The following is a 27,429-nucleotide window of genomic DNA, read 5'->3' on the forward strand; positions in this document are numbered from 1 at the left end:
ACAAATCTGAAATAAACACTTGTGAAATTTGAATGTGCTTCAATGTAGAGCAGCTAAATCCCTACTGCTTATATCATTTTGTTTGCACTGTATTAATACATTTTCAGTTCAGTTTTGAATGTGATATGCATTAATTTATTTAGTTGGCGAAATGCAGAGTTTCAAAAACGTACCAAAATCAATGTCGAGTAATGCTGCATTAGCACCTTCCACAAGGATTTTTTTTGTTGGACCATGAAGAGCCTCATGCATAAAGTAAACACCATCTCGCACCATTGGCCTTATACGCTCAGCATATTCCTGACAATGAGAGTTAGAACCTTACAGCAAGCTTTTGGTAAAGAAGACAGGTAAATTGGAAAGTTATCAGATATTGTATTTACGAGCAAGTTTCAAATAACAGCAAGCTCACTATACCACCAGAAGTTCTCCCATTCATTCCTATGTTACAGATTTGCCATTAACTACAACCTGTTCCTCTTCAAAAGAAAATTTGTAATTCAGAATCTGCTAAGTGAAACAGGATCAGATTTTGTATTGCAAAGCCTTAAAACATCAAACACGGTAACACTGGATTCAAATGGCAATATTTTAAGATGAATGTGTCTGATGGCTAACAAAATGGCGAATCCATCATTGACCTATACAGTAAAGCTCCAGACCGCAGACAATACAAATTTGGTTAAATGAAGCATAACATTTGAAGTAGCCAAAAGACATACTGCCAACTTGTAGGATCATCTTTATCCTTATTTACATCTTTCATAACTGGCAAAAATCGAATCTAGCTTGATGGAATTTAGGAAATTAAAGAGTGGTACCCAGCCATAATTTACTGCAAAAATAGTCATAAGGCCAAAAATGCTGAGTTTTATTTGTACATAAATTGGACAACTTTAGGTGATAGCTTCACAGTTAAACACGAACATTTAGAAGTTGCTGTCCAAGTTGTGCTGTTCCTCCAGACAGCAAAATGAAAACTGCATCTCTTTGTTTGGCTCAGCATTTAAATGGTGCACATACACATTGATGATCAAACACATCGCAGAAAGTTAGGACTTTTCCGTTCAGCGAGGTGACGGCCTAGTGGTAATATTAATCCAAAGAGGCAGGCAATGTTCTGGGGACTCGGGTTTGAATTCTACTATGGCTGATGGTGGAATTTGAATAACACAAGGGTTCCGCAGAACTTTCATGAACTCTATACACTCAATCCAACATATGGGTAGACATTGATAATTGATAAATAACTGTCCAGACCTTTGTGATCACAGTCCATTCAGCTGTGACTACAACAAGTACAACATGTCAATCATTGGTGCAGAGTATCTGGACATTACCAAGTATAAGCAGACCAAAGTACATATGTGTTTACATTCATATCAGATTAAATAGGTTGTTATATTTTTATGGTCATAAACATTGTTGAGAGAGGAGTCTCGTGATTAATATGTATTTTATGCACTTCCGCAACTCACATGATTATGCTGGGGGTTGGGGGGGTGGAGGCAATTGAATTTCTGTGCATCTACCTGGATACCAACACAATATTAAGAGTTGAAACTCTGGACTTTACCCATCAGAACTTTCTGATGTGGGATTTGAACCTTGCACCTTTAGGAAATGCTACAAGAAACTCCCCCTCCAATGCAAACATCTCCGCTTTAAGTTAAAAATATTTATTTTACATAGTGCATTAATTTTCTAGTTCTCTAGGGCATCTTTATAATGTTCAATTTAACTTGAGGAACAGCAAAATAAATCATTTATTCATAGGTCTTTCTTCTTTGAACATTCACTGACAGTTATTCAAAGGCAGCCATGAGCCAGGGTCCTCCACTATGAAATGGGATTCTGATCTCAGTCTGATGAGATCAGAAAGTAGCCTCAAATTTAGCACTCCGATGTGGGCAAGCATATCACATCCATAAAGCACTGAGGATTTGGAGTTAGAATGTTTAATTTGAAGATAATCTCAAACTTTATATTATTCTCTCAGAGTTGGTTTTCTACTTATTTTCACATTCCTTCCAGGATTCCATAAAATGCCTTTGAAATTGATAAAAGTATGATGGACAAATATTTGAGCACAATTAAAAATTGTTTGGAGTTATTATAAGAGTAGGCAAATCAATATCACAGGTAAATATTTTACTATATGAAATACCTTGACAATGCAATGACATAATAAATTCTTGCATGCAATTTTGGGTAACAGGATGAAAATTTGCTGATTCTGGAAAGCGTTTTTGTCATTTTACCTTTAATTTTTTAAGTTGTCCTTCAATGTCTACTTTCAGGTTAGGAAACATGGACTGATATTGTTGAGCCAGGAGTTTAAATCTGTTAAGGATTCAAAAATCATACAAGTAGTATTAGCCTCTCCATTATTTGGGATTTGTTGTAACCAAAGACGAATCATTGAAATTCACAGCACATAAGGTGATCATTGGCCCTTTGTGGTTTCGTTAATTTTTTTGACCTAGCAATGTAAACTTAATCCCATTGTCCTGCTCTCTTCCTGCACCACGGTATCATCTTCTACTTCAAATATTTATCCACTTTTCCTTTCAAGAAGATAATGATCTCTGCCTCACTACTCTCCCTCAAGCAAATTATTCTGTGGTCCAACAATCCTGAGTAGAGAAATTTCTTCTAATCTGTCTCTTAAATTAATTAAGATGTTAATTTTATGTTGATAATTTTTATCACTAATGGTTCAACCAAGACAACACAATCTTAAAATTAGATGACAGCCAAAAATATTAAAATTGTTAAACGAGATCTGAAAGACCTAAGGCAGGCAGGTTAGCACGGTGGTCTTTCTCATTTTCCTATAAAAATAATCTTGAGTGTTTTGGAAACTTGCACTAAATAAAAGTAACCGTAGCAATGTGGGCAAAAACCTTAACTTCAGAAACTGGTGCAGTGATCAAACTCCAGTTGGACAATAATCGACTGTTAGCATTTTTTGTTAACAAAAGCTGCTGGTTCATTTTCTGATACTACATGATTAGATTCTAGAAAGACCTTGGACATTATAAAAGCTAAGGACTATTGCAAATCCCAGCATTACCACTCATGGAAAGCTGACGTATTGATTGGCCCTTCAAGTAATTGATGATATGCAGTCAATACAATTGTGCAATAATTTACATTTGTTGTTACATCATTGTGAACAATTTAGCCCATACCTGAAAAGACTGGGCCACATTTTTAAATAATCTGTTAGCACTTCACATTTTAAATATTTTCAGACAACTAAAATCACAAACAAATTGAACAGGCCTGACAATATTTTTAGAATCTGCATCTGTAAAACATTTTATCCTGTATACATTAATTTTTCACTTTAAAATATTTATCTCCTCCTTTCCATATATCCATACCACCTAACAATCAAGGGAATGGTAGGAAACTTGGTTCAAAGCCTTACATGTGTAACAAAATGCACAAGTGAGATTTAAATTCAATCCAGAGCTACTTAGTATCATCAACAAATTACACACTACAAGCAAACTTCAGTAATTTGCTGAACTATAATCTAGGTCATCCCATTAATGTGAATGTCTGCAAAAGTTCCTAGTTTTTACCTGGAGCTGAAGTCACTGAAGTCAGCCAAAAGGTCACAGATTCGGAGACCAGTCCGTGCTGCTTTGGAGGAGTATGTCGGTCCTATCCCCTTCCTTGTGGTGCCAATACTAGAAAGACAACATACAGTTCTTCAATATAATATTGAAGAAAGAAGTCCCATCTTTTGAACAAAAATACCTTTTATAAATAATTTGGCAAAGGAAAGTTGTGAAAAGAAAACTCTTGAAGATAAATGTAGACTTGTTCTTTAAGAAATATCAATGGATAGCTCATAGTGGAATCTATTTTGGACTGTGATGCAGTTCCCTTGCTGCCGAAGCTACTCCAAAGGCACTGCACTAACATTGTGTGCATATGTTTAACTGAACGATTTAATTTTGTGGTACAGATATTTCCTGAAGTCAAAAGAAGGCACAGGCCAGTACTATGAAAACATTTTGCTGTTTTTTTAGTCTATACTAATGGGCGAATTCTGACGTAAAATCACAGACGTCTACGTATACTTTTACAGACAAATCTTGGGTTGGAAATACCCAGTGGTCAGAAATATATAGGAAGACCCCTTCTCAATTCAGCACTATTATCATTCCAACTAAACACTGATGCTGCTGTTCCTGTCAAGAAACAATTGTATAAATGGCATAAAATGGAATAATATCCATTAAGTATAAACAAGAATAACAGTATTTATTAAGCTGACTTAACTTCTAATGTGCTGCTGCATCACATATTTAACACTGACAGTCATATTTACTTTTTTCCCTCTTGCTCTTGTCGCTGAATTTCTTGGAGACCATCAACAGCTTGATGAAAATCAAACACTGTTAAACAAAACAAATAAAAAGTTAGAGCTCAAAACATACATGAAACTGCACTTTCTAATTTCCTTAATTTCAGTGTTACAAAATACATCACCAAACCAAGAACCCACTATTAAGAAATTCACAGCTTGGCTCTTTCAACAAACTAGATTTTAAGAACAGCTCTAGCATCACTTACGTACCCAAATGTGCTCTGTCTGAAATGATCAACCTCTTCTCCCATTCTTTTAATCCTGGTAAAATATATAAGAGTACAGAAGATCAAAATATAGAATAAATATAAATTCATCCATGAGACAGGGTAAGCAAATTTCTCAAAGTAGGCTCCACTTTACTAAAGTAAAGCTGGCTGAGCGAGATCAGCTCCAAGGACTTTCATGGTCATAACTGATGGAATTAAAATTAGATTACAGTGGGGACGCAGTCCTGGTTATAATGTTGTTGAAATGGACAGGAAGAAAAAGGGAAGAAGTTAAAATGGATCCACATTAGAGGAAGTAGAGATGTCCAGGACTACCGCATTAAGACAGAATCAAATGGATAATTCAAGATATTGAATGACAAGTTATGCAATTTCTGACATTGACTCGTGATTGAAACTTTGACAAGTTCTGAGAGCTTAAACATTCTGGAGATAACCTCCTAAAGCTGCTAACTGTTCCACTTGAAAATCTTTATCAGGAATTAACATACTTAAATATGTACTTCCTTAGTATCCCAAGGTAGCAAAACAAAAGAGAGGAATGGTGGAATTTATTAGGAAGAAATTACAGTACCAAAGCAGTTGCAGGAGGTTGAAGACAAATCCAGTTTGGTTAGGATTAAGGGACAATTTTGTAGAGTACCTTGATTAACATCAGAAGTACATCCGTAATAATGATGAGACACATTTAAACAGCAAGAGCTGGGAAGGAGGAGAATTCTCACTTTGTGGGAGGATAACAAACATTTCAAGCTCTAAATAAAGAACGCATACAGAAAGTAGCATGGAATAGAATCTCACCCTCTTTATGTGATGTGAACAATGGCCAGAAATGTGGGAAAATGCAGTGAGCATAAAAAAAACATGTTCTTTTCAAATATTCCAAGAAAATCTTTTCCAATATTCCTCTCAAGATACAACTGGCAACTTCAGATTCTCATTGGCCAACAGTGACTATTCCCATGCATTAGCATGCAATTATTTAAGCTCCAACATCCCTTAATTATGTATCACTTCAAATTCTCCTCCTCATCACTGAGAAATAAGATGCATATTCCCAACATGTAAATCAGAGCTGGTGCTTTTCCAGCTATTATACAGCTGCTTCTTCAAAACAATGTCACAGCATGCTCCACAGTGATTAGCTTCCTCATCCCTTTGTCCAAGCAAGTTGGCATCAGTAAACCACCAACCTCACCATTACATCATGCATGCTTCTGGACCAAGTCTCACACTACATTAGCCCTTCTAAACTCTACTATGAAACAGAGGGACAGTGCAAGGGTTGAATCAATATCTGTCACTTAGGGGTTAAATTTTAATGGTAACCACAAACGGACCCACAGACCTACAAAGGCAGGCTAGGAGTAACGTTCCCTCTATGCTATGTGGCTGTGTATGCAGCTGCTTAGCATCAGCTTCCAGTTGTAGAGGTTGGAGGTTCACACAGAAAACATGGGAATCGTGGCTAGGAGTGCAGGAGCTTGTAGTGTTGGACTCAAAAATAATACCTCCAAATCAGAAGATTGAGGTTAATGGTAAAGGGTAAATTGGACACAAAAATGAGCAATTCAAGCAAAGTGGAAAAATAAATAAGAATAGGCTGGTGTAACTATGGTTGGACAGTAACTGCATAATCTTGATTGTTTGTGGGTGAACTGTTCTTTTAAGTAGTTATAATGTAAGAACCAGGAGTAGGAGTAGGCCATCTGGCCCTTCCAGCCAGCTCTGACATTCAATAAGGTCATGGCTGATCTTTTTGTGGCCTCAGCTCCGCCGACCTACCCTTTCACCATAATCCTTAATTCCCTTACTGTTCAAAAAAATCTTAGCTTTAAAGAGGAAGCCTCAACTACTTCACTGGGTATGGAATTCCACAGATTCACAACCCTTTGGGTAAAGAGGTTCCTCCTCAATCTGCTTCCCCTAGTTTTGGGGCTATACCCACTTGTCCTAGTTTCACCCACAAGTGGAAAAATCCTCTCTACTTCTATTTTATCCATTCCCTTCATAATTTTGAATGTTTCTATAACACCCTCCTCATTCTTCTAAATGCCAATGAATGTAATCCCTGTCTACTCAGGCTCTCCTCTTAAGTCAACCCCTCAACTTTGAAATCAACCAAGTGAACTGCCTCGAATGCTAGTAATCCTTTCTCAAGTTGAGCAAAACTGTATGGAGCCAACTGGAGATATCTTCCACTTGTTTTTTTTGCACAATACAATGTCTGAAAAAGTACTGAAAATACCATGAAATGATGATATAGCATGTAATCAGTGCAGTACTATAGTATTATTCTTATAGCATCAGCCCACTCATTGAATTTTCTCCATATGACCATGTTCATAAGACTGAGTCCATGGAATCTGAGATGGAGCTTGAAGTCCCAGCTGTCCAAAGACTCCAATATGAAGACAAAGTAGTGAACTTAATTAGTTCGAGTGTGTATAAAGTAGTTTATGCTAATAGATTTGCTCATTAATTTATATACGAAATAGTTTAAACTAATAAATTAGTTTGTGGATGTAGGTTTGCTTGCTGAGCTGGAACCATACTAGGTAACATCTTCAGTGAGCCTCCAGATGATCACCACGGAAGTTACATCACCAACCAAAGGAAACCTAAACACACAAATAGAAAGCGGGCCATTGCCACCAGTGCTTCATCCAGACGCTCAATGAAGATGTTACCTAGTATGGTGACAAAATGTCTGAAAATGAATCTTCAGCTCAGCAAGCAAACCTACATCCTGAACCTCAACCTGAGCTAAAGATCTTCTCAAAACTCTCTAACAGATTGGTTTGTATATATGTTAAGTAGGTTAATAAATTGGCTATGTATTGTAGGACACATGTCTTGTAATCATTTTGTTCAGACCTGAAAGAACCCATTAGATACTTACAAGCTAATGATTCAGACCTGCACTGTAAGATAGAAGGTGAAATACAAATTAAGGATCAACTGCATTACTGTAGTCACATATTGGCAATTTTTCTTTCATGGGGCAGCACAGTGGCTCAGTGGTTAGCACTGCTACCTCACAGCACCAGGGACCCAGGTTCAATTTCTGCCTCGGGCAACTCTCTGTGTGGAGTGTACACATTCTCCCCATATCTGCATGGGTTTCCTCCTGGCGCTCCGGTTTCCTCCCAGAGTCCAAAGATATGCAGGTTAGCTGAATTGGCCATGCTAAATTGCCTGTAGTGTAAGGTAGTTTAGTCAGGGGTAAATATAGGGGGATGGGTTTCTCTTCAGAGAGTTGGTGTGGACTTGTTGGGTCAAAGGGCCTGTTTCCACACTGTAGGTAATCTAATCTAATCTAATCTATTTGTTGTGACAAAGATCATTAGATTTCTAATTCAAGATGTTTTGTTGAATTTGTAGTGTAATTTGAATTCATGTCCCCAGAACATTACCTGGAGCTTTGGATTACTTGTTCTGTGATGAAACACTTTTGTGTCACATCTCACCTATATTTACAAAAGTGAAAGGTTTCATCTGTGCTACTTGCATCATTTAGCTCTTTTGTACCTTTGCCTTCCACTAATTCTAACTGCAGTCCTGACTTTCATATATGGGGTACAGGCAGCCTGCTCCGTCTTTGGTTCTGTGGCTTTCGGACATTGAGGTCGCTGTCTCCTGGTACTTTCGGGTAAGTATGGCCCAGGCCTCCAAAGAGGCTCCTGTCCAGATGCAGGCTCACCCTCCTTAGCTAAAACTGTTGCAGGCTGTAATCAAAGACATGGAGGAGGCTAAGAAACTGGACACTTTTGGATCCCATTTGACTACACATTTCAGTGGAAAATTGGAAAATTCCACCATGGTGCAGGGGGTAACATATTGACCTGGATAGAAGATTGGCTCACTAACAGGAACAAGCAGAATTGGCATAAATGGGTCATTTTGTGGTTGCAAGATGTAACAAGAGGTGTGCCACAGATTCCAGTGCTGGGGCTCAACTTTTGACAACTTCTGTAAGGGATTGAAGATATAGTTGCTAAATCTGATGACATAGGTCAGAGGTTATACGTTAGTTATGGAGGGCTTTAGTGAGATCACTATATTTAAGAATGGATGTAAATGCATGGGAAGCAGCTCATGGGAAACTTACTCGACTAAAACTTGGAATGAGCTGGTTGAGGAGGAGAGATTGACAAGCTAGGTTTGTAACTGCTGGAGTGAAGAAGAGAAAGAGGTGCCTTGATTGAGACAAAATTCTGAGGAGTCTTGGCAGGGTGGTTGTTTGTAGAAAGAATGTTTCCTCTTGTGGGAGAATATAGAACTCGGGATCACTGTTTGAAAATAAGGGCCACCCACTTAAGACAGAGATAAGATTTGAAAGGTTGAGTGTCCTATTCATGCTTTAAATGTTTCAATGTATGGTTGTATGGGCTGAGGAAAAAAATCTATAGATCAACATAATTCTTTCATACATTTTATTATTCAATTCAAAATGATTCAAGAAGCTCTAATGTCAATGTAATATTTCACGTAACTGTTACAAAATATGCAAAGCTGAACAAGTGTACCTTTTCTTTCATTCTTTTCAGCTTCTTCAAACAAGCCAGGTAAATGTATTACAACACCATTCCCTAAAGTAGAAAAATACTATGTATTAGGATATATTAATTAGGAATAGCTTTCAAATCTTTCAAAAAGAATCAGTAATACAATCCAAGTTCAGATCAGTATGAATGCCCTCAAACATCCATTCAAAGGTGACATGCCTTACTGCGTAATAAACTCCTAACCGTGACATATTTTCAATCAATTCATTATGATACACCTTAGGAGTAGTTGAGACTTGACCTCTGACCTTCTGATTCAGAGGCATGGTCACTATCACTGCATCACAAGAGCCCTTTAAAGGTGAGATAGTGTTTCAAATTCCATTTAAACATGCATATAAGTTAACTCCCTGAATTCAGTTAGTCATGTTTCATCAACTTGCTCAGGCATATAATGGCATACATCTGGAGTAGATGGAACTGTGTCCTGCCTTTAAATTGGAGGTCAGGACATTACCACTACACCACAAAAGTTTTCTTTCCAAGCATTCTACTCTTGTAAAATTTATAGGCTTTAGGTCTCAAGATTTTGGAAGTTTAAAAGTTTCTCTCACTCTCCCTGCAATATTCCACAGTTTTATGGCTTCCTTCCTGTTTCATTGCTGCAAACAAGTGAACAATTAGCTCACTGATCTGCTGTAATACTGTGTGACATTAATATCCTTACAGGGTCCCAATGGCTTTGAAAACTGGCACTCAGATTTTACTGCAACCAGTCATCTTCATTATTGTTATTTAAGCACTTGAGTCAAGTTATTTCTCATGAAATATCTCTCAATGGACAACAAGTGATTTTTAACCATTATACTCAATGCTAAGTTCGCGCAGTGGGTGTGTGCTTACCTTTGGGATCATATATTCTGGTCCAAAGTCCCAGCTGCCCTGAAGATGAGTCAGAGAACAACAAACACCCAAACAGGTTGAATAAAAACCTTAGCTTGGATACACAAATGATTTTAGTTTGTTCATTCCTCCAATCCTAGTGATAAGAGATCACTAGTATTTCAGAATCTATGCTTAAGTATGGAACCAAAGATGGCAGATCCCAGATAGACTTCTCATGGTCATTCTTCTAATGATGTGGACAATATAATGTTTATTCTGGATTCGTGGTGCTGGAAGTGCACAGCAGTTCAGGCAGCATCCGAGGAGCAGTAAAATCGACGTTTCGGGCAAAAGCCCTTCATCAGGAATAAAAGCAGAGCGCCTGAAGCGTGGAGAGATAAGCTAGAGGAGGGTGGGGTGGGGAGAAAGTAGCATAGAGTACAATAGGTGAGTGGGGGAGGGGATGAAGGTGATAGGTCAAGGAGGAGGGTGGAGTGGATAGGTGGAAAAGAAGATAGGCAGGTAGGGCAAGTCATGGGGACAGTGCTGAGCTGGAAGTTTGGAACTAGGGTGAGGTAGGGGAAGGGGAAATGAGGAAACTGGTGAAATCCACATTGATGCCCTGGGGTTGAAGTTTTCTGAGGCGAAAGATGAGGCGTTCTTCCTCCAGGCATCTGGTGGTGACGGAGTGACAGCGAAGGAGGCCCAGGACCTCCATGTCCTTGGCAGAGTGGGAGGGGGAGTTGAAATGTTGGGCCACAGGGCGGTGCGGTTGATTGGTGCGGATGACCCGGAGATGTTTCCTAAAGCGCTCTGCTAGGAGGCATCCAGTCTCCCCAATGTAGAGGAGACCGCATCGGGAGCAATGATATTGGTGGATGTGCAGGTAAAACTGTGATGGATATGGAAGGCTCCGTTAGGGCCTTGATGGAGGTGAGGGAGGAGGTGTGGGCGCAGGTTTTGCAATTCCTGCGGTAGCAGGGGAAGGTGCTGTTTATGGCAATTCCATTATTAAACGGACATTATGAATGAGCCTGATCATGTCTTCTCTAAGTGTTTTACATATGTTTGCCAGAAACAACTGAATAATCACAAGCTGATTTTTCTACCCCAGCCTACGGATGCTGCAGTGAATTACAGCATCCAGTCACCAGAGCTGAAAGTACTTAACAGCATGGAAAATGGAAAAAGCATTATATGTTCTCAACATGAATGGTAGTGACACATTTATCAATTATTTATTTCTCAAAACTTTGCAATTCAAGTTAATTGACTTACCAATAAAGGAAATAGCTTTAGGGTTAATAATGCCACTTGGGAAAAGGTGAAAGTCGTATTCCTTTCCATCTGCAACAACCGTATGGCCAGCATTGTTTCCACCCTAAAACGTGGAATTGCAAATTAGTGTCTGTGACAAAACACTTAAGAGTAAATTGTGTTACTCAGAAAATATGAATACATTTGTAATCTTAAGAAATAGTACATGTATGGATAATGTGAATTAAAAACAATTATTTTATTCAGAAAACTGCCATTTTTAATGCAGTTCCACAGTGAGGAAGATGTTGCAGTAAAGTTTGTGTCCACAGCTCTTTGCAAGATGACTTCTCAATCTCAAATGCTACACCAAGTAGATATTCAGCAGGGACCAGGTACTTCCCAAGTGCAGGCAAGATGGGAAATCAAGAGATATGATGAGACAGTGAAGAAAATACATGAATACAGAACCCTGAACATATAGACATAGGGATCAACAGTAAGAATCTAGAACCCTTAGCTATACGATCTTTCCCTGTAATATGCTCCTGGAATTCAGGAATTATTCTGGTATTTGAACACTACACTCCTACTAAAGCCAATGCATCCTACTGAAGGTATGGTACCCAGAATGGCTGAAAACTCATTATCTTGACAGGTAAGTGTTACGGAGAATGGTAAGTCCTTAATACCCCATCCATGCTACTTTGATCTTATAAACCTCTATAAGGCCAACCCTCAGCCTCCAATGTTCCAGGAAAACAGCTCCAGCCTATTCAGCCTCTTCCTATAGCTCAAACCCTCCAACCTGGCTACATCCTTGTAAATCTTTTCTGAACCCTTTCAAGTTTCACCAATACCTTTTCATTAGGAGAGAAACTAGAATTGCACACAATATTCCAAAAGCAGTCTAACGAATGTCCTGTACAGCCGCAACATGACCTCAACTCCTATACTCAATGCCCTGACCAATGAAGGAAAGCATACCAAATGCCTTCTTCACTGCAGTTCTGGTCAACTCATTACAGGAAGGTGAAAGAGGGTTTGGAGAGAGTGTGCAAGACAGTTTTACCAGGATGTTGCCTGGATTGGAATGTATTAACTATATGGAGAGGTTGGACAAATTGGATTGTTTTCACTTGACCTCTGAGGCAGATAAGCAACCTAATAGACGAAGGAAAGTTGAGAGACATGGATAGAGTGGATAGTTGGAATCATTTTTCCAGGATGAAATGTCAAATACTAGGGAGCATAGGTTTAAAGCCAGAGGGGTAAAGTTTAAAGGAGATGTGCAATGCAAGGTTTTTTTTAAAAAACACAGAGGGTGCCCAGAATGCACTGCAGGGGACGTGGTAGAAGCAGCTATGTTTTAAAGAGGCATTTAGACAAACATGAACAAACAGGGAATACAGGGATACAGATCATGTGCAGGCAGAGGGGATTAGATTAGAATAGTGCTACGGTTGGCACAGTCATGGTGGGCAATGTGATATTACTTACAGAATTAGTTTGCTCTGCTGACCTGCAGGAAATTGGATGCCTCGAGGCGAGGGCGGAATGTCTCTGTTCTACAGATAGAATGTAAGTGAATTTACATTGTCATCCCTTGCCATTCAGAGCCATTTGCATCACCATCACCTATGAAGTCAGCTGGAACACTGCAATGGAAATTCTGACCACACCCTACAGTTTTAAAAAAAGACAATTCACACCAGACCTGGCCATTAAGGGATGATTTGCATTACATTGTTTCTGGAGACGACGTGGTCACTGCATTGTCTCTTGAGTGGCATATGACTAAAAGGGAGTGACTGGGGGTTGTCTTGTGGGCATTACTGACTGTGACGTAAAGATTTTCTATAAAGGAAGGACTGTTTCCTTTGTTCGGATAGCTTCCTTGGATACGCTCCGGAAGCATGGCGAAGAGTGTTCAGGTGAAAATGTGTTGCTGGTTAAAGCACAGCAGGTTAGGCAGCATCTCAGGAATAGGGAATTCGACGTTTCAAGCATAAGCCCTTCCTGATGAAGGGCTTATGCTCAAAACGTCGAATTCCCTATTCCTGAGATGCTGCCTAACCTGCTGTGCTTTAACCAGCAACACATTTTCAGCTGTGATCTCCAGCATCTGCAGACCTCATTTTTTACTCGAAGAGTGTTCAGGGTTTCTCCAAAGCGTGTATTTATTGTGCTTAATAAACTTTGGTTGTTCACAGAAGTTGGTGTGTTGCAGTTGCATTAAGTGTGTAAGCATCTCAGGAAAAAAAGAACTTAACCTGCCGAAGGGTCTGCCCTGTGCTGTACTATTCTATGTTCTATGTGTGAAGGTAGAAGAGATGGGGTAGTGGCATTGCTAATCAGGGATAGTATCACAGCTGCAGAAAGGAATGTCGCTGAGGGAGTTTGTTTACATAGTCAGTATGGGTAGAAGTCAAACTGGAAAGGTGCAGTCACTTTGTTGGGCATTTTTTACAGACCCCCCCAAGTTGTAACAGAAATACGGAGGAGCAGATTGGAGGCAGATTTTGGAAAGGTGCAAAAGTAACAGGGTGTTGTCATGGGCGACTTTAACTTCCTAAAATTGATAGGAACCTCCCGAGTTCAAATAGTTTGGATGGAGCAGTTTTGTCAGGTATGTTCAGAAGGATTCCTCATTCAATATGTAGATAGGCCAACTAGTGGGGAGGCCATATTAGATTTGGTGCTTGCTAATGAATCATGCCAGGTGTCTGATCTCTCAGTGGGAGAGTATTTCGGTATAGCGATCACAACTCCCTGACCTTTACTATACTCATGGAAAAGAGCAGACGATATTGGAAAGTAGTTAATTGGGGGAGGAGGAATTACAATATTTTAGGCAAGAACTGGGGCACCTAAATTGGAAACAGATGTTCTCAGGGAAATGCACAAAGGCTGAGGAACATCTCATCAAGACAAAGAAGGAAACTTAAGGTTGAGGTAGCAAAGATCAGACAGGGCTCTAGAGGGTTACAAGGTAGCCAGGAAGAAACTGAAGAATGGACTTAGGAGAGCTAGATGGGGGCAAGGAAAAGCTTTAACGGGTAGGATAAAGGAAAACCCCAAGGTATTCTGCACTTATGTGAGGAACAAGAGGATGGCCAAAGTGAGGGTAGCACCAATCAGGGATAGTGGAGGGAATCTCTGCCTGGAGTTGGAATAGTTGGGGAGGTTCTTAATGAATACTTTCCTTCGGTATTCACTACCAAGATTGTCCTTGATGTTTCCAAAGACAGCATGATACAGGTTGATGTTAAGAATGAGGATGAGCTGAAAGTTTAGAAAATCATGAGCATAGATAAATTCCCTTGGACAGATAGGATATACCCTAGGTTATTATAGGGAATGAGGGAAGAGATTGCTGCACCTTTGGCAATGATCTTTGCCACTGTCCACTGGAGTAGTGCCAAATGATTGGAGGGCGGCAAATGATATTCCCTTGTTCAAGAAAGGGAATAGGTATAATCTTGGGAATTACAGACTAGTCAGTCTCTTGTCTGTGGTGGATAAAGTATTGGATAGGATTTTGAGAGACAGGATTTATGATTACTTAGAAAACCATTAGAGATAGTTAGCATGGCTTTAAGAGGCAGGCCATGCCTCACAAACTTTATTGAATTCTTTGAGGATATGACAAAACACATGGATGATGGTAGGGAAGTGGATGTGGTGTACATGGATTTTAGCAAGGTATTTGATAAGGTTACCTGTGGTAGGCTCATTCAGAAAGTATGGAGGCACGGGATACAGGGAAATCTGGCTGTCTAGATACAGAAATGGATGGCCCATCGAAGACAGAGGAGGGTGATAGATGGCAAGTATTCAAGCCTGGAACTTAGTGACCAGTGGTGTTCCCCAGGGATTTGTTCTGGGACCTTTGCTCTTTGTGATTTTTATAAATGACTTGGATGAGGAAGTGCAAGGATGGGTTAGTAAATTTGCCGATGACCCAAAGATTGGTGGAGTAGTAGATAGTGGTAAGGGCTGTTGTAGGTGGCAATGGGACATTGACAGGATGCAGAACTGGGCTGATAAGCAGCAGATACTCAACCTGGAAAAGTGTGAAGGGATTCACTTTGAAGGGTTGAATTTGAATACAGATTACAGGGTTAAAGGCAGGATTCTTGGCAGTATGGAGGAACAGAGGGATTTTGGGATCCATGTCCGTAGATCCCTCAAAGTTGCCACCCAAGTTGATTAGGGTTGTCAAGATAGTGTGTGGCATGTTGGCTTTCATTAGCAGGGGCATTGAGTTCAAGAGCCGCAAGGTTATGCTACAGCTCTATACAGCACACTTGGAATATAGTGTTCAGTTCTGGTTGCCTCATTATAGGAAGGATGTGGAAGCTAAAGTGGGTGGAGAGGAGTTCTACTAGGATTCTGCCTGGACTGGAAGGTATGTATTATGAAGAAAGGTTGAGGGAGCTAGGACCTTTCTCATTGGCGTGAAGGAGAATGAGAGGTGACTTGATACAAGATGATGATGAGAGGCACAGATACAGTAGATAGCCAGAGACTTTTTCCAATGGTGGAAATGTCTATCATGAGGGGGCATAATTTTAAGGTGATTGCTGGAAGGTTTAGGGGAGATGTCAGAGGTAGGAATTTTTTTTTCTTACAGAGCGGTGGATGTGTGGGATGTACTGCCAGCAGTAGTACTAGAGTCAGATACATTAGGGACATTGGATAGGCACATGGAACATAGTACAATGAAAGGTTATGTAGGTTAGTTTGATCTTCGAGTATGGTAAATGTCAGCACAACATGGAGGGCTGAAGGACCTATAATGTGCTGTGCTGTTCTATGTTGCTGAAAAATTTCAGCAGGTCTTTCAGCATCTGTTAACAGACATCAGAGTTAATGTTTTGTGTCCAGTGACCCTTTCTCCCTGCTGAGGATGCTGCCAGACCTGCTAAGCTTTTCCAGCAACTTTTGCTTTTGATCTTTCAAAAGTATAGCATTGACTGTCAAGCATCTTGTGATGCCTAGTGATCTTCAAAAGTACCATATGAATGCGAGGTGAAAATAAGCCCTTTCACGTTATGCTACTACCACTTAATGTTTTCAATGCATCGCATATAATAGGTGGCTTGACTATTTTTGGAAGGTAATAAAGTGTTAGGTTTGTAGATAAAGTGTCTGTTAACAAAGTCTAGGCTCTATGGTATAATGGATAAAAACGTGTGCTTGAATAACTCTGATTTCTCTATTCACTATTCTGTGCTTTCTGCTTATCTGTGTCTTATGTACTTGACCCATAACAACAGTTCTAGCAGGGTCACTATAGTGCAAGACAAACCACGGTCAGCCAGCTAAAGAAACCAGCATCAGCACTTCAATCTTTAAAATATCGCAACATCAGGTAGTCCCAAAAATATTCAGCTTTACAGTATGCCAAGTGAGATTTGCTGAAATTGATTTACATTTCTGTACGTCTTATTAATTTATTTCAAAAATGCAGTCTGGTGTAGAAATATAAACCTAAATGTAAAGCTTTATTGTTTCACAATCTGATTCTTTTCTAACATTTGTACTCGAAATACAGAATGGGTTCAAACATCTGCAAACAGTACTGCAATTTTTTTTAAAAAAACTTCTTAACAGTAAACCATGCATGGGTTTCGGGATGAGTTTTTAAAGCACCTTCAACATGCAACAAAATAAATGAAACATCCAAGTGACTGGTGGCACATTAGATCTTGTTTGACTGTCAACAACAAACATTTAACTGACCTTCTCATGTTCTTTCTGACGAATCCAGTCTGACCTTTAGCTACTCCACAAGGGAGACTGGACTGGATAGACAGCCGTGACGAACAGAAATATAGTGGTGTTTTCTATACAAAGATCTGAACTTTCACATAAGGGCCACAGGGAACTACAGAACTGTCAGCCTTACATTAGTAATAGGAAACATACTAGAATCTAATATGAAGGGTGTGATAACTGGGCACTTAGAAAATAATAATTGAAATTACTGGAGAAACTCAGCAGGTCTGGCAGCATCTGAAGAAAGGAAGTAGAGTTAATGTTTCGAGTCCAGTGACCCTTCTTTAGATCAGCATTTTCTGTTTTTGTTCCACATCTTCAGCAACCAAGTTTACTTGTTCTACTTAAAAAAAAAATCAGGTTGGTCAGTCAACCTGGACTGATGAAAGGGAAACCAGATCACATAAACAATTATTGGAGAATGGGGAATTAGTGATAATATTATGTATTTGGAATCTTAGATGGGATTCAATAAGATCCTACACAAGTTCGTAAACAAAAATAGAGCACAGAGGATAAAGGGTCCGATGCGGGATTGGTTAATAAAAAGAAAAAACAGTAAGAACAGTCATTCTCAAGGTGGCAGATAGGACTAGCAAGGTTCAGTGCTTGTCCCTGAACGTTTCACAATTGATACCAATGATTTGGATGAGATAACCAAATGTAATATCCATGTTTGCAGATGACGCAATAGACAAAGTCTTTTCCCTGGGGTGGGGGGAGTCCAGAACTAGAGGACATAGGTTTAGGATGAGAGGGGAAAGATATAAAAGAGGCCTAAGGGGCAATTTTTTCATGCAGAGGGTGGTACGTGTATAGAATGAGCTGCCAGAGGAAGTGGTGGGGGCTGGGTACAATTGTAACATTTAAGAGGCGTCAGGATGGGTATATGAATAGGAAGGGTTTGGAGGGATATAGGCCAGGTGCTAGCAGGTGGGACTAGATTGGGTTGGGATATCTGGTCAGCATGGACGAGTTGTACCAAAGGGTCTGTTTCCGTCTCTATGACCAAATGGGAACATACACTGTTAGGATGATGCAAAGAGGCTGCAAAGGAATTTGGATAAACTGAGTGAGTGTGCAAGATCATAACAGATGGAATATAATGTGGATAAGTATGAGGTTACCAACAGGACATAGGGAGAGTACGTATACAAGACATTACATAAATGATGAAAGATTTGAAAGCGTTGAAAATGCATTTGTCCTTCATAAGTCATGGAAAGTTAACATGCAGGTGCAACAAGCAATGATGAAGGCAAATGGTACATTGGCATTTATTGCTAGAGGATTACAAAGGGAAAGATGCCTTGCTTCAATTGTATAGAACTTTGGAGACTGCTTTTGGCAAACTACATGCAGTATGGTCCCCTCACCTAAGAAAGAAAAAAACTGCCAGAGTGCAGAGGTTCACCAGACTAATTCATGGAATGGTGGGATTGTCCTATGAGAAAGGATTAAGAAGATAGAGTTTATCATCTCTGGAATTTAGAAGAATGAGAGGTGACCTCATCGCAACTTGAAGAATTCTTAAAGGGCTGGATGGGGTGGATGCAGAAAGGATGATTCTGCCAGTAGACGATCTAGAAAAAAGGAACATAGGCTTAGAATAAAGGGAAGAAATTTAGGAGGAATTCCTACATATAGGTAATAAATCTTTGGAACAGTCTAACCCTGAGGGCTGTGGAAACACTGTCATTGAGTATTTTCAAATCTCAGATTGATAAATATTTGGAGATTAATTACTTCAGGGGACAATGGGATAGCACAGGAAAATGGCATTGTTGATGATTAGCCATGTCGTGGAAGGATATTGCAGGCAAGAGGAGCTGAATGATGTATTCCTGCTTCTATCTTATAAACGAACAGATAGTTCAGTTATAATTTGGAAAAAGATAAATAAATACTTACATACAGGTGCTGGGGGAAGAAATCCAACTTTCAGACGCTGAGGCCAATTGATGCAGAAAATAAAGATCTCTCAGCTGTGGGGCCTAGAACCAGTGCATACAGTCTCAGAATAAAAGGGAAGCCATATAGGTCTGAAATGAAGGACATTTTTACTTACAGAATGGTGAATCTTTGGAATAGAGAATTCCAAAGAGCGATAGAAGTCCAGTCATTATTTATTTTCTAAATCATACGATACAGGTTTTAGTCCAACAGGTTTATTTGAAATCACAAACTTTTGGAGTGCTGCTCCTTCATCATATGACGTGTGCTTTACCTGATGAAGGAGCAGCGCTCCAAAAGCTTGTGATTTCAAATAAACCTGTTGGAGTATAACCTGGTATTATGTGACTTCTGACTTTGTCCACCCTAGTCCAACACCAGCACCTCCACCTCATTATTAACTTCAACAGATCAAAAGATTTCTAGATACTATTGACATCAAGGGATGTGGGGATAGAATGGGAATATCACATTGAGGTTGATCTAAAATGGCAGATCAGGCTTGAGAGACTGAATGGCTTACTCCTGCTCCTATATTCTTTATATCATACCCCTAAAGGTGCCACTATATATAAAATGCAGAATAGAAAGACTGTAATAATACAGATGAAAGATGTAAATACAAACTTGCTTTCATGGTCAATCGTGAGTGGCATCGAATTGGTTGGGTTTTATTGCGCAACTTTAATTCCCATGAGAAAGTAGCAGAGGGAGCCCTCTTCTTCAAAGAAGTTTGATAAACTCAATTGCTGTCAAGGCACTTTTGAAGATAAATTTCAAGCCAACAACGTAATAGAATCACACATAGCCCAGACCAAGAAAGGACATATGCTCTTTCGGGAAGAAAATACCTTCAAATAAATCAAGAAGCAGGTGGTCAAGAACAAAACATTAGGCAGCATTATTACCAGTCTCTTCAACACAACTTCAAGTGTCTGTATAATAGCTTGTGAATTTGAAAGTCATTGATTTTGGCTGATGAGCAATACTTCTTTCAGAGTAAAGGCGAATCACTTTCTTAAAAAGTGATTATGTTTATGAATGCAGAATGAAATGACTAATGTAAAAAGGATCATGAAGACTTAACACAAAAATAAGAGCTTTCTGAACAGAACTGTTCCTAATGAAAAAAAGTTGACAAAACACTTTTAAAGTGAATACTGGAGACTTTTAAAAACCACAATAATGACAGCTCGAATGTAAGCATCTCTGTCATGTTAAACCACCCAAGGTTCAACATAAATATCAATGTAACAACTATTATGCGAACCACTCATTGAAGTGCATCATTACACATGTTGGTAATGGGTACTGCTACAGTAATGATATTCTTTGCATTGAGTGCTCTATTGTTGTGATTCATATCCACGCCATGGTAAAAATTCCCTATAAATACTACTGCTTTCAACCCAAGAGAATATCTAAAACTGACAAGGCTGCTTAAGACTTTAAAATTAGGAGCCTGTAACACATTGCATCAAGTCCTGATTATTCATCTACCCCAGGTGCATGTTTACCTGCGCTGGCTCCCAGTTAAACAAAATCTTGATTTTAACATTTTCATCTTCCTTTTAAAATCACTTCTTGCCTGTCATCTCCTTCATGCCAGTCCTAAGATGTTTGTGTTCATCTAATTCAGGTCTCGAGTAATCGGATTTTATTCACTCCACCACTGATGACACAAAATGTTCAGAGTCCAAGTTCTGGAATTCCCTCCCTAAACCTCTTATCCTTTCCACCTGTCTTTTCTATTTTAAATTCCTTAAAGGTTTACTTCATCAATGAATCTATATTTCAATGGCCTTCTCCTTGCCATTCTTTTCTTTAATCCAGTATCTAATTGTTTTTCTGAACCATAATCTACATTTGTGGAAAGCCTGATTTTCAGGAAAGATGGTTAGCACTTACTTGCCATTGATGACATCAGCAGTTGGCTGCTATGGTGATTCCAGTTGGGAGTTGTTTCTTTCAGCAGTGTCTGATCTTGATTTATATTTACAGAGCTCTCTCATTCAGAACTTCCCATTCCCTTGGTTCGTTAACCATATAGCCCAAAGTAATAAGTTAAAATATAACTACATCCCCAACCACACTAAGGAATAAAGGCTCTTTACATCTTAGAAACTTGCACTATTCCACATCAAGGTTGCAGCCTGCTAACTTAGAAATATTGTTTAGGAACAAATTACTGCAGGTGCTGGAATCTGTACTGAAAACAGAAATACTGCTCTGATGAGTAATCTGGACTCAAAATGTAAGCTGCTTTCCATGGATGCCACCTGGTCTGCTGCGATTTCCAGCATTTTTTGTTTTCACTTGAAGTATTGTTTGCTGTACGTATATTCTGGGATTCTCAAATTGTAGCTCTCATGCTGTTCTAAAACAGAAGAACAGACAATCAGATCCACTGCTAAAATGACCAGATAAACTGATATTGAGTGCACTGTTCACACAAGAACACTTTTAAAAAGGACTTGTTGCTCAACATAATTGAGTGTAATCTTGCAAAGAGTTGGATAGTTAAGGATTCTCAATAGGCAACCTTTTGACAAAATTAATTGTAAAGTATTTCAGTCAAAGCATCCCTTTTTAAAGAAACATTTCCTTTACTGAAATACAGGAAAGATAGTTTTATAAAATCTTCCAGGCAGGTGTGGATTTATTAGCTCCCACTCATTGATACTATATCAATACTTGACAAGAAAAAGCTTGTACTAGTAACAAGTGATTGCTGGTAACAATAAAGATACCATCAGTTCAGAAGCTAAAGGTTTGTGGTTACAAAAACTCATTCTGATGTAAAGTGTCCTACTTCCTGTTCAAATAAACTCAGAAGTAAACAAGGCTTGACTTCAGCAAGTTTTTCAAGTAGCCTACAAAATTTCAACTATGTTTTTTTCAGACAGGGTACAGCTATTGTAATCACTTAAGGAACAGTTTCATGAGCCAGTTGGATTATGTGTATTGGTCAATTAGTTTGGGGCAAATTACCTCCTTCAACTGCATATCTTTTGATCAGTCTAAACTTTATATTTTTAATCTCATAACGAAACACACTTTAGTTACGCCCTCCTAATCAACTGAACATACACGATTTTATCAACACTACAAACATATGCTGGCCTCAATCTGATATTTTTGGCGGAAGAGTGCATGTCTCTCAGAACCTACTAAAACTCCTCTCTTAACTATCAGTTACAATTGCGTCAGGGGACGTTCGACCTTGATAGAATCTGAGGCCACTTTCACACTAAACAAAATACATGTCTATTTTTAGTCAAGTTTTCATTCCCTGCACTGGATGACTGACCTACTCTCAAGACGGAATGGTGTCACAACCAATGAGGTTAAAATCAGAAATGGTTCCTATATCGCAGCTATAAATTGCAAATTAAAGTGTGAAATAACGAAATGAAATAGAGGCTAGATGCTACATTCCCCCCGTTTTTGTAACTTAAAAATCAAAGTTTGGGAAATGGAATCTGTCACAATGTAATATAGCAGCATGTGCCAGAGTTTCTTTTGCAGGAGCTGTCCTTACCTGGCACCTGCAGACAATGTCAGCATCAGTGGCCAAGAGGTCGACCACCTTGCCCTTGCCCTCATCTCCGCATTGCGCACCGAGGGCCACTGTCACTTTATTGCCGCCGTTCCGAGACCGCTTGCAGCCGCTGTAGTTTCTATGGTCACTGCCCCGCCGGCTGGATTCGCTCATCGCTGCTTCTCACCAACAGCGGAGCGCGCACTGCTCCCACGCGCACGAGCACACACCTACAGCTGAGCGCGTGACCATAGGACCCTCCTCCTTTCCCGGCAGGGCTTACTTGCATCTGACATTGGGCAGCCCGGGACTGCTTTGAGTCATGAGAATTCTTCAGAATGTTCCCAGCAGAGTCAAATATTTGCGGATGTTGCAGGTGTGAAATAGGAGAGGAAAATATGTTGGAAGAATTGATAGGTCTTTGGAGAAACAGAGTTCACCTTTTTAGGCTGTGTTTCACGATTAGTATGAAAATACACTTTTAAGAATGTACCATAGCTGTATCACAGCATACCATCTGAGACTACAAAGACCTCACACTCCATTTTACAGCAGATCATTGGAAGCATGTTGCTGTATGTAACTTAATAGCTTAACGTTGTCCCAGGCGCTGATATGCATGAATAATGCAATGTATATAATACCTACGTGTAATGGATGTTCTGTTGGATTTTTCAATGCCTCAATACATTTACCTGATTTCTTCTGTTACAAGAGATAACATTGTCCAATCTGATAATATAACCATGTTGAGGGCAAAAATTGCATAATGGTTAGTGGTGGTCACTACCTATAAAGAAGGTGTCAATATTTTGGTGGAAGCTATTTGGAAAATTAACTGAACAGCAGATTTGGGCATCAGTGAATTGTAACAATCAATAGCATTTGTTTCTGACAGTACAGAATGCTGTGCAGATTTGTAGATAGGGCATTGACCATTAAGACGACAGAGCTAACTTTCTTTCAGTTCATTCAAAAAAGGATTATCTAAGAGAGTTGTACTGAAAAAAATGAGACTGAAGCTACAAATACAAAGCTAAATATTATACATACTTGTACAACAGCAGTGAGTGCACTGCCTCTCTCTTAAAAGGATTCCTGATGCACTTTCAGTTAAATGATCCTAAAGGCTCAGTTCTAAAGCACTTTGAGCAGAAGATATAGCTAAAGAATATTACAAAAGCAACTATTTACATCAAGAATGTAAACAAGGGCAAAAGTAGGCCATTTGGGCCATCAAGCTTGTCCTGCTATTCAATAAGATCATGATTGATGCATTCTAGGCCTCAACTCCTCTTTTGTGAAAGCTCAGCCTAACCATCAACTCCTTGTTATTTCAAAAGTCTACCTACTGGAACAAAGTGGCAGCATTCGTTTTTACTTTTTTTTCTCTTCTTTCAATTTTTTTTAAACTTACTTTCTGTGGAGAGCTCAGTTGCTTCAAGGTGTCCAGTGTATCTGATGCAGGTTTCTCCCCGCTGGAGAGAGTTGAGGTTGCATACCTGGTGGTGGCAGTGGGGGTGGGGGGTGGGGTGGGAATTGAGAGTCTGTTCCTGGCATTGGCAGAGGGAAGCAAGTTTGGGCCTAGTACCCAGTGTAGGATCCGTCAGCTTCAGAGCTAGCTGCATTGTTGAGATTGGCCCTGCATGGAATCGTGGCAGCGACAATGTTGGTAGAGGCAAGATGGCAATGTGACATCTGGAGAAGGAACTCAAGGCTGGCTGACTATTTCCTGCTGGTGTTGGTCTCTGAGTTGGGATGGAAGAGCCTGGATCCAGGCCTATGGCCTAGCATTTAAAAAGGACTGTAATGTTGAACTTCTAACATTATTTCTTTATTTTCTACTTTATATCTAAGACTAGATACCTGTGTATCTAAGGTGGCACCGGAAATGGTGGGTGACTGTACACTATTCACTGTACTCTTGTATTCCTGCACTTGAGTATACGTGACAATAAAATCTAATTCACTACTTCCTCTTTGAGTACATGCAATGATTTAATCTCTCCAACTCTGGGGTAGAGATTTCCAGATACTTGCTACCCTCTGGAGAAGAAATTCTTTCACAACTCAGTTTGAAACAAATGCCCTCTTATTTTGTAACTGTTCCCCAGTTTAAGATTCCCTCATTAGTGGATACATCTACTCAATTTCTACACCGTCATGCTCCCTTGTGTGTTTTCATTAAGATCACACCAAATTCTTCCAAACTCTAATGAATAATTAGAAACTACTCAGACCACTTGGCATCATTGTGCCCCCCAAACCCACCAACACACTAAAACAGCAGCTAGTGAACTTGAAAGACCCTATACAGACAACAAGCAAAACTAATATCATTTATGAAATAGCGTGCAAGGACTGTAACAAACACTACACTGGGCAAATAGGCAGAAAACTAGCCACCAGGATACATTGATCACCAACCAGCCACAAAGCGACATGAACCTCTCTCACTAATATCCTTACATACAAATAAAGAAGGACACCTCTTCCACTGGGACAACACATCCATCCTAAGACAAGCCAAACAAAGACATACACCAGAATTCCTAGAAGCATGGCATTCCAACTGGAACTCTATCAACAAACACATTGATTTGGACCCGATTTACCACCTCCTGAGAAAAAGAACATGAAATGACATCACCACAGGAAATGACATCACCAACCCAAAGAAACCCAAATGTATAAATAGAAAGCAGGAATCATCAGCAATGCTTCATCCAGAGGCTCACTGAAGATGTTACCCAGTATGCTAGCGAAACATCTGAACATGAATCTTCCAGCTCAGTGAGCAAACCTACATCCAGAAACTCAACCTGAGCTACAAATCTTCTTAAAACTCTCAAATGAATAAAGGCCTAACCAGTTTAGCCATTCTTGATAAGTCAATCCTTTCATCACATGATTCAGTCTATTGAATCTATTTTGAACAACCTCCTGCGCCTTATCGAGAACAAAAATGTACACGGCACTCCAGGTGTGGTCTCATCCACAAGAGTTCCCATTTTTAAACTTCAACTTCCTAGGAGTAAAGGCCAAAATTCCATTTGCCTTCCTAATTACTTGTTGCACCTGCATGCTATCATTTTGTGTTGCATGCACAAGAACAAACAGTTCCCTCTACATTTCACCTTCTTGGAGTCTCTTTCCATTTAAATAATAGTCTGCCTTTTGATACTTCCTACCAAATGCATGATCTTACATTTTACTACATTAAACTCCGTCTGCCAGGTTTTTGCCCACTAACTTTATCGATATCCCCTTGCAGACTCCTTTTATCCTCATCAAAGCATGCCCTCCCACCTATTTTTCTATTGTCAGCAAAGTAGATACCTTACACTCTGCCCTTTTGCACAAAGCATTATTGAGTTATAGAGTATGGAAACAGATCTGTCAGTCCAACTCGCCCATGTTGACCAATTTTCCAAAACTAAACTAGTCCCATTAGTCTGCATTTGAACCATGTCCCTTGAAACCTTTCCTATTCATGTAACTGTCCTAAAGTCATTTAAATAATGTAACTGTATATGTACTTACCATGTCCTCTAGCAGTTCATTCCACATGTATACTACCCTTTGTATGAAAAAGTTGCCCCTCAGGTTCTGTTTAAATCTTTCTCCTATCACCTTAAAATTGTGCCCACTGGTTTTGAGCTCCCTCAAGCTAGGGAAAAAAAACCTTTGCTATTCACCTTATCTATGCCCCTCATGATTTTATAAACCTCTACAACGTCACCCCTTAACATTCTACACTCCAGAGAAAAAAAGTCTCAACCTATCCAGTATCTCATTATAACTCAATCTCTCCAGTCCTGGTAGCATTCTTGTAAATCTTTTCTGCGTCCTTTCCAATTTAATAATATCTTTTCGATAGCAGGGTGACCAGAACTGTACACAGTATTCCAAAAGTGACCTCACTATCATTCTGAACAGCAGCAATATGACATCCTAACACCTGTACTCAATGATCTAAGCAATGGAGGAGGATGTGCCAGATGCCTTCTTCATCACCCTGTCTACCTATGACACCGCTTTCAAGGAACTATGTACTTGAACCCTGGGTCTCACTATTCTACAACACCCTCCAGTTCCCTACTATTAACTGTGTAAGTCCTGCCCTTGTTATGTCTTACCAAAATGAATATCTCATATTTTATGAAAATTAAACTCCATTTGCCACTCCTCAGCCCATTGACCCAGCAGATCAAGATCCCATTATGCTCTAAGATAACCTTCTTCACTATTTACTGTACTACCAATTTTGGCATTCAAATAGTCAGTGATGTTTGAGAAGATTTGTAGCTCAGATCACTGTTCAGTTTGTGAGTTTGCAGCTGAGCTGGTCGGTTGTTCTCAGATGTTTTGTCACCATGCTAGGTAACATCATCAGTGAGCCTCTGTTGAAGCACTCATGTTCTGTCCTGCTTTCTATTTATGTGCCTTAGTCTCTGAAGGTGGGTGATATAATTTCCAGTTTTTTTTTCTCAGAGGTTGGTAAATGAGGTTCAAATTGATGTGTTTATTGATGAAGTTCCGGTTTGAATGCCGGGCCTCTAGGAATTCCCATGTGTGTCTGAGGATGGATATGTTGTCCCAATTGAAGTGGTGTCCTTTTTCATCTGTTTATAAGGATACTAGTGATAGCTGGTCATGTCTTCTGGTGACTTGTTGGTGGTCATGTTTTCCTGCCTGTTTGATGTAGTGTTTGTTGCAGTGGTCCCACTGACAGTATGCTGATAAGATTACTTCCTTGTGTTAGATTATTGCTCTAAATTTCCCATTGTTTGATGACTTAGTAGCATGTTGTGTATGAATGCAGGAATACAATGACAACCATCTTCAATTTATTTGGTATTATGGAATGGTTAGTATCTACTA

The 27,429-nt window shown here is 39.5% G+C and overlaps 1 protein-coding gene across 1 annotated transcript in view; it reads right to left on the minus strand.

The window, feature by feature from the left end:
* The window catches only part of adss1 (adenylosuccinate synthase 1), a 39,565-nt gene extending 16,800 nt beyond the window's left edge, over positions 1-22,765 (minus strand). Inside the window, exons 1-8 of the mRNA XM_060829214.1 lie at positions 22,546-22,765; positions 11,289-11,391; positions 9,147-9,209; positions 4,598-4,648; positions 4,349-4,415; positions 3,594-3,701; positions 2,262-2,343; positions 174-300 (exon numbers count right to left, since the gene is read on the minus strand). Of these exons, the coding sequence (XP_060685197.1) occupies positions 174-300; positions 2,262-2,343; positions 3,594-3,701; positions 4,349-4,415; positions 4,598-4,648; positions 9,147-9,209; positions 11,289-11,391; positions 22,546-22,719 (775 nt within the window). The 5' untranslated portion in view covers positions 22,720-22,765. The remainder of the gene's footprint in view (positions 1-173; positions 301-2,261; positions 2,344-3,593; positions 3,702-4,348; positions 4,416-4,597; positions 4,649-9,146; positions 9,210-11,288; positions 11,392-22,545) is intronic.
* Positions 22,766-27,429: the final 4,664 nt, after the last annotated feature.

Source organism: Hemiscyllium ocellatum, chromosome 8 (genome assembly GCF_020745735.1).
Source record: "Hemiscyllium ocellatum isolate sHemOce1 chromosome 8, sHemOce1.pat.X.cur, whole genome shotgun sequence".
NCBI classification, from domain to species: domain Eukaryota; kingdom Metazoa; phylum Chordata; class Chondrichthyes; order Orectolobiformes; family Hemiscylliidae; genus Hemiscyllium; species Hemiscyllium ocellatum.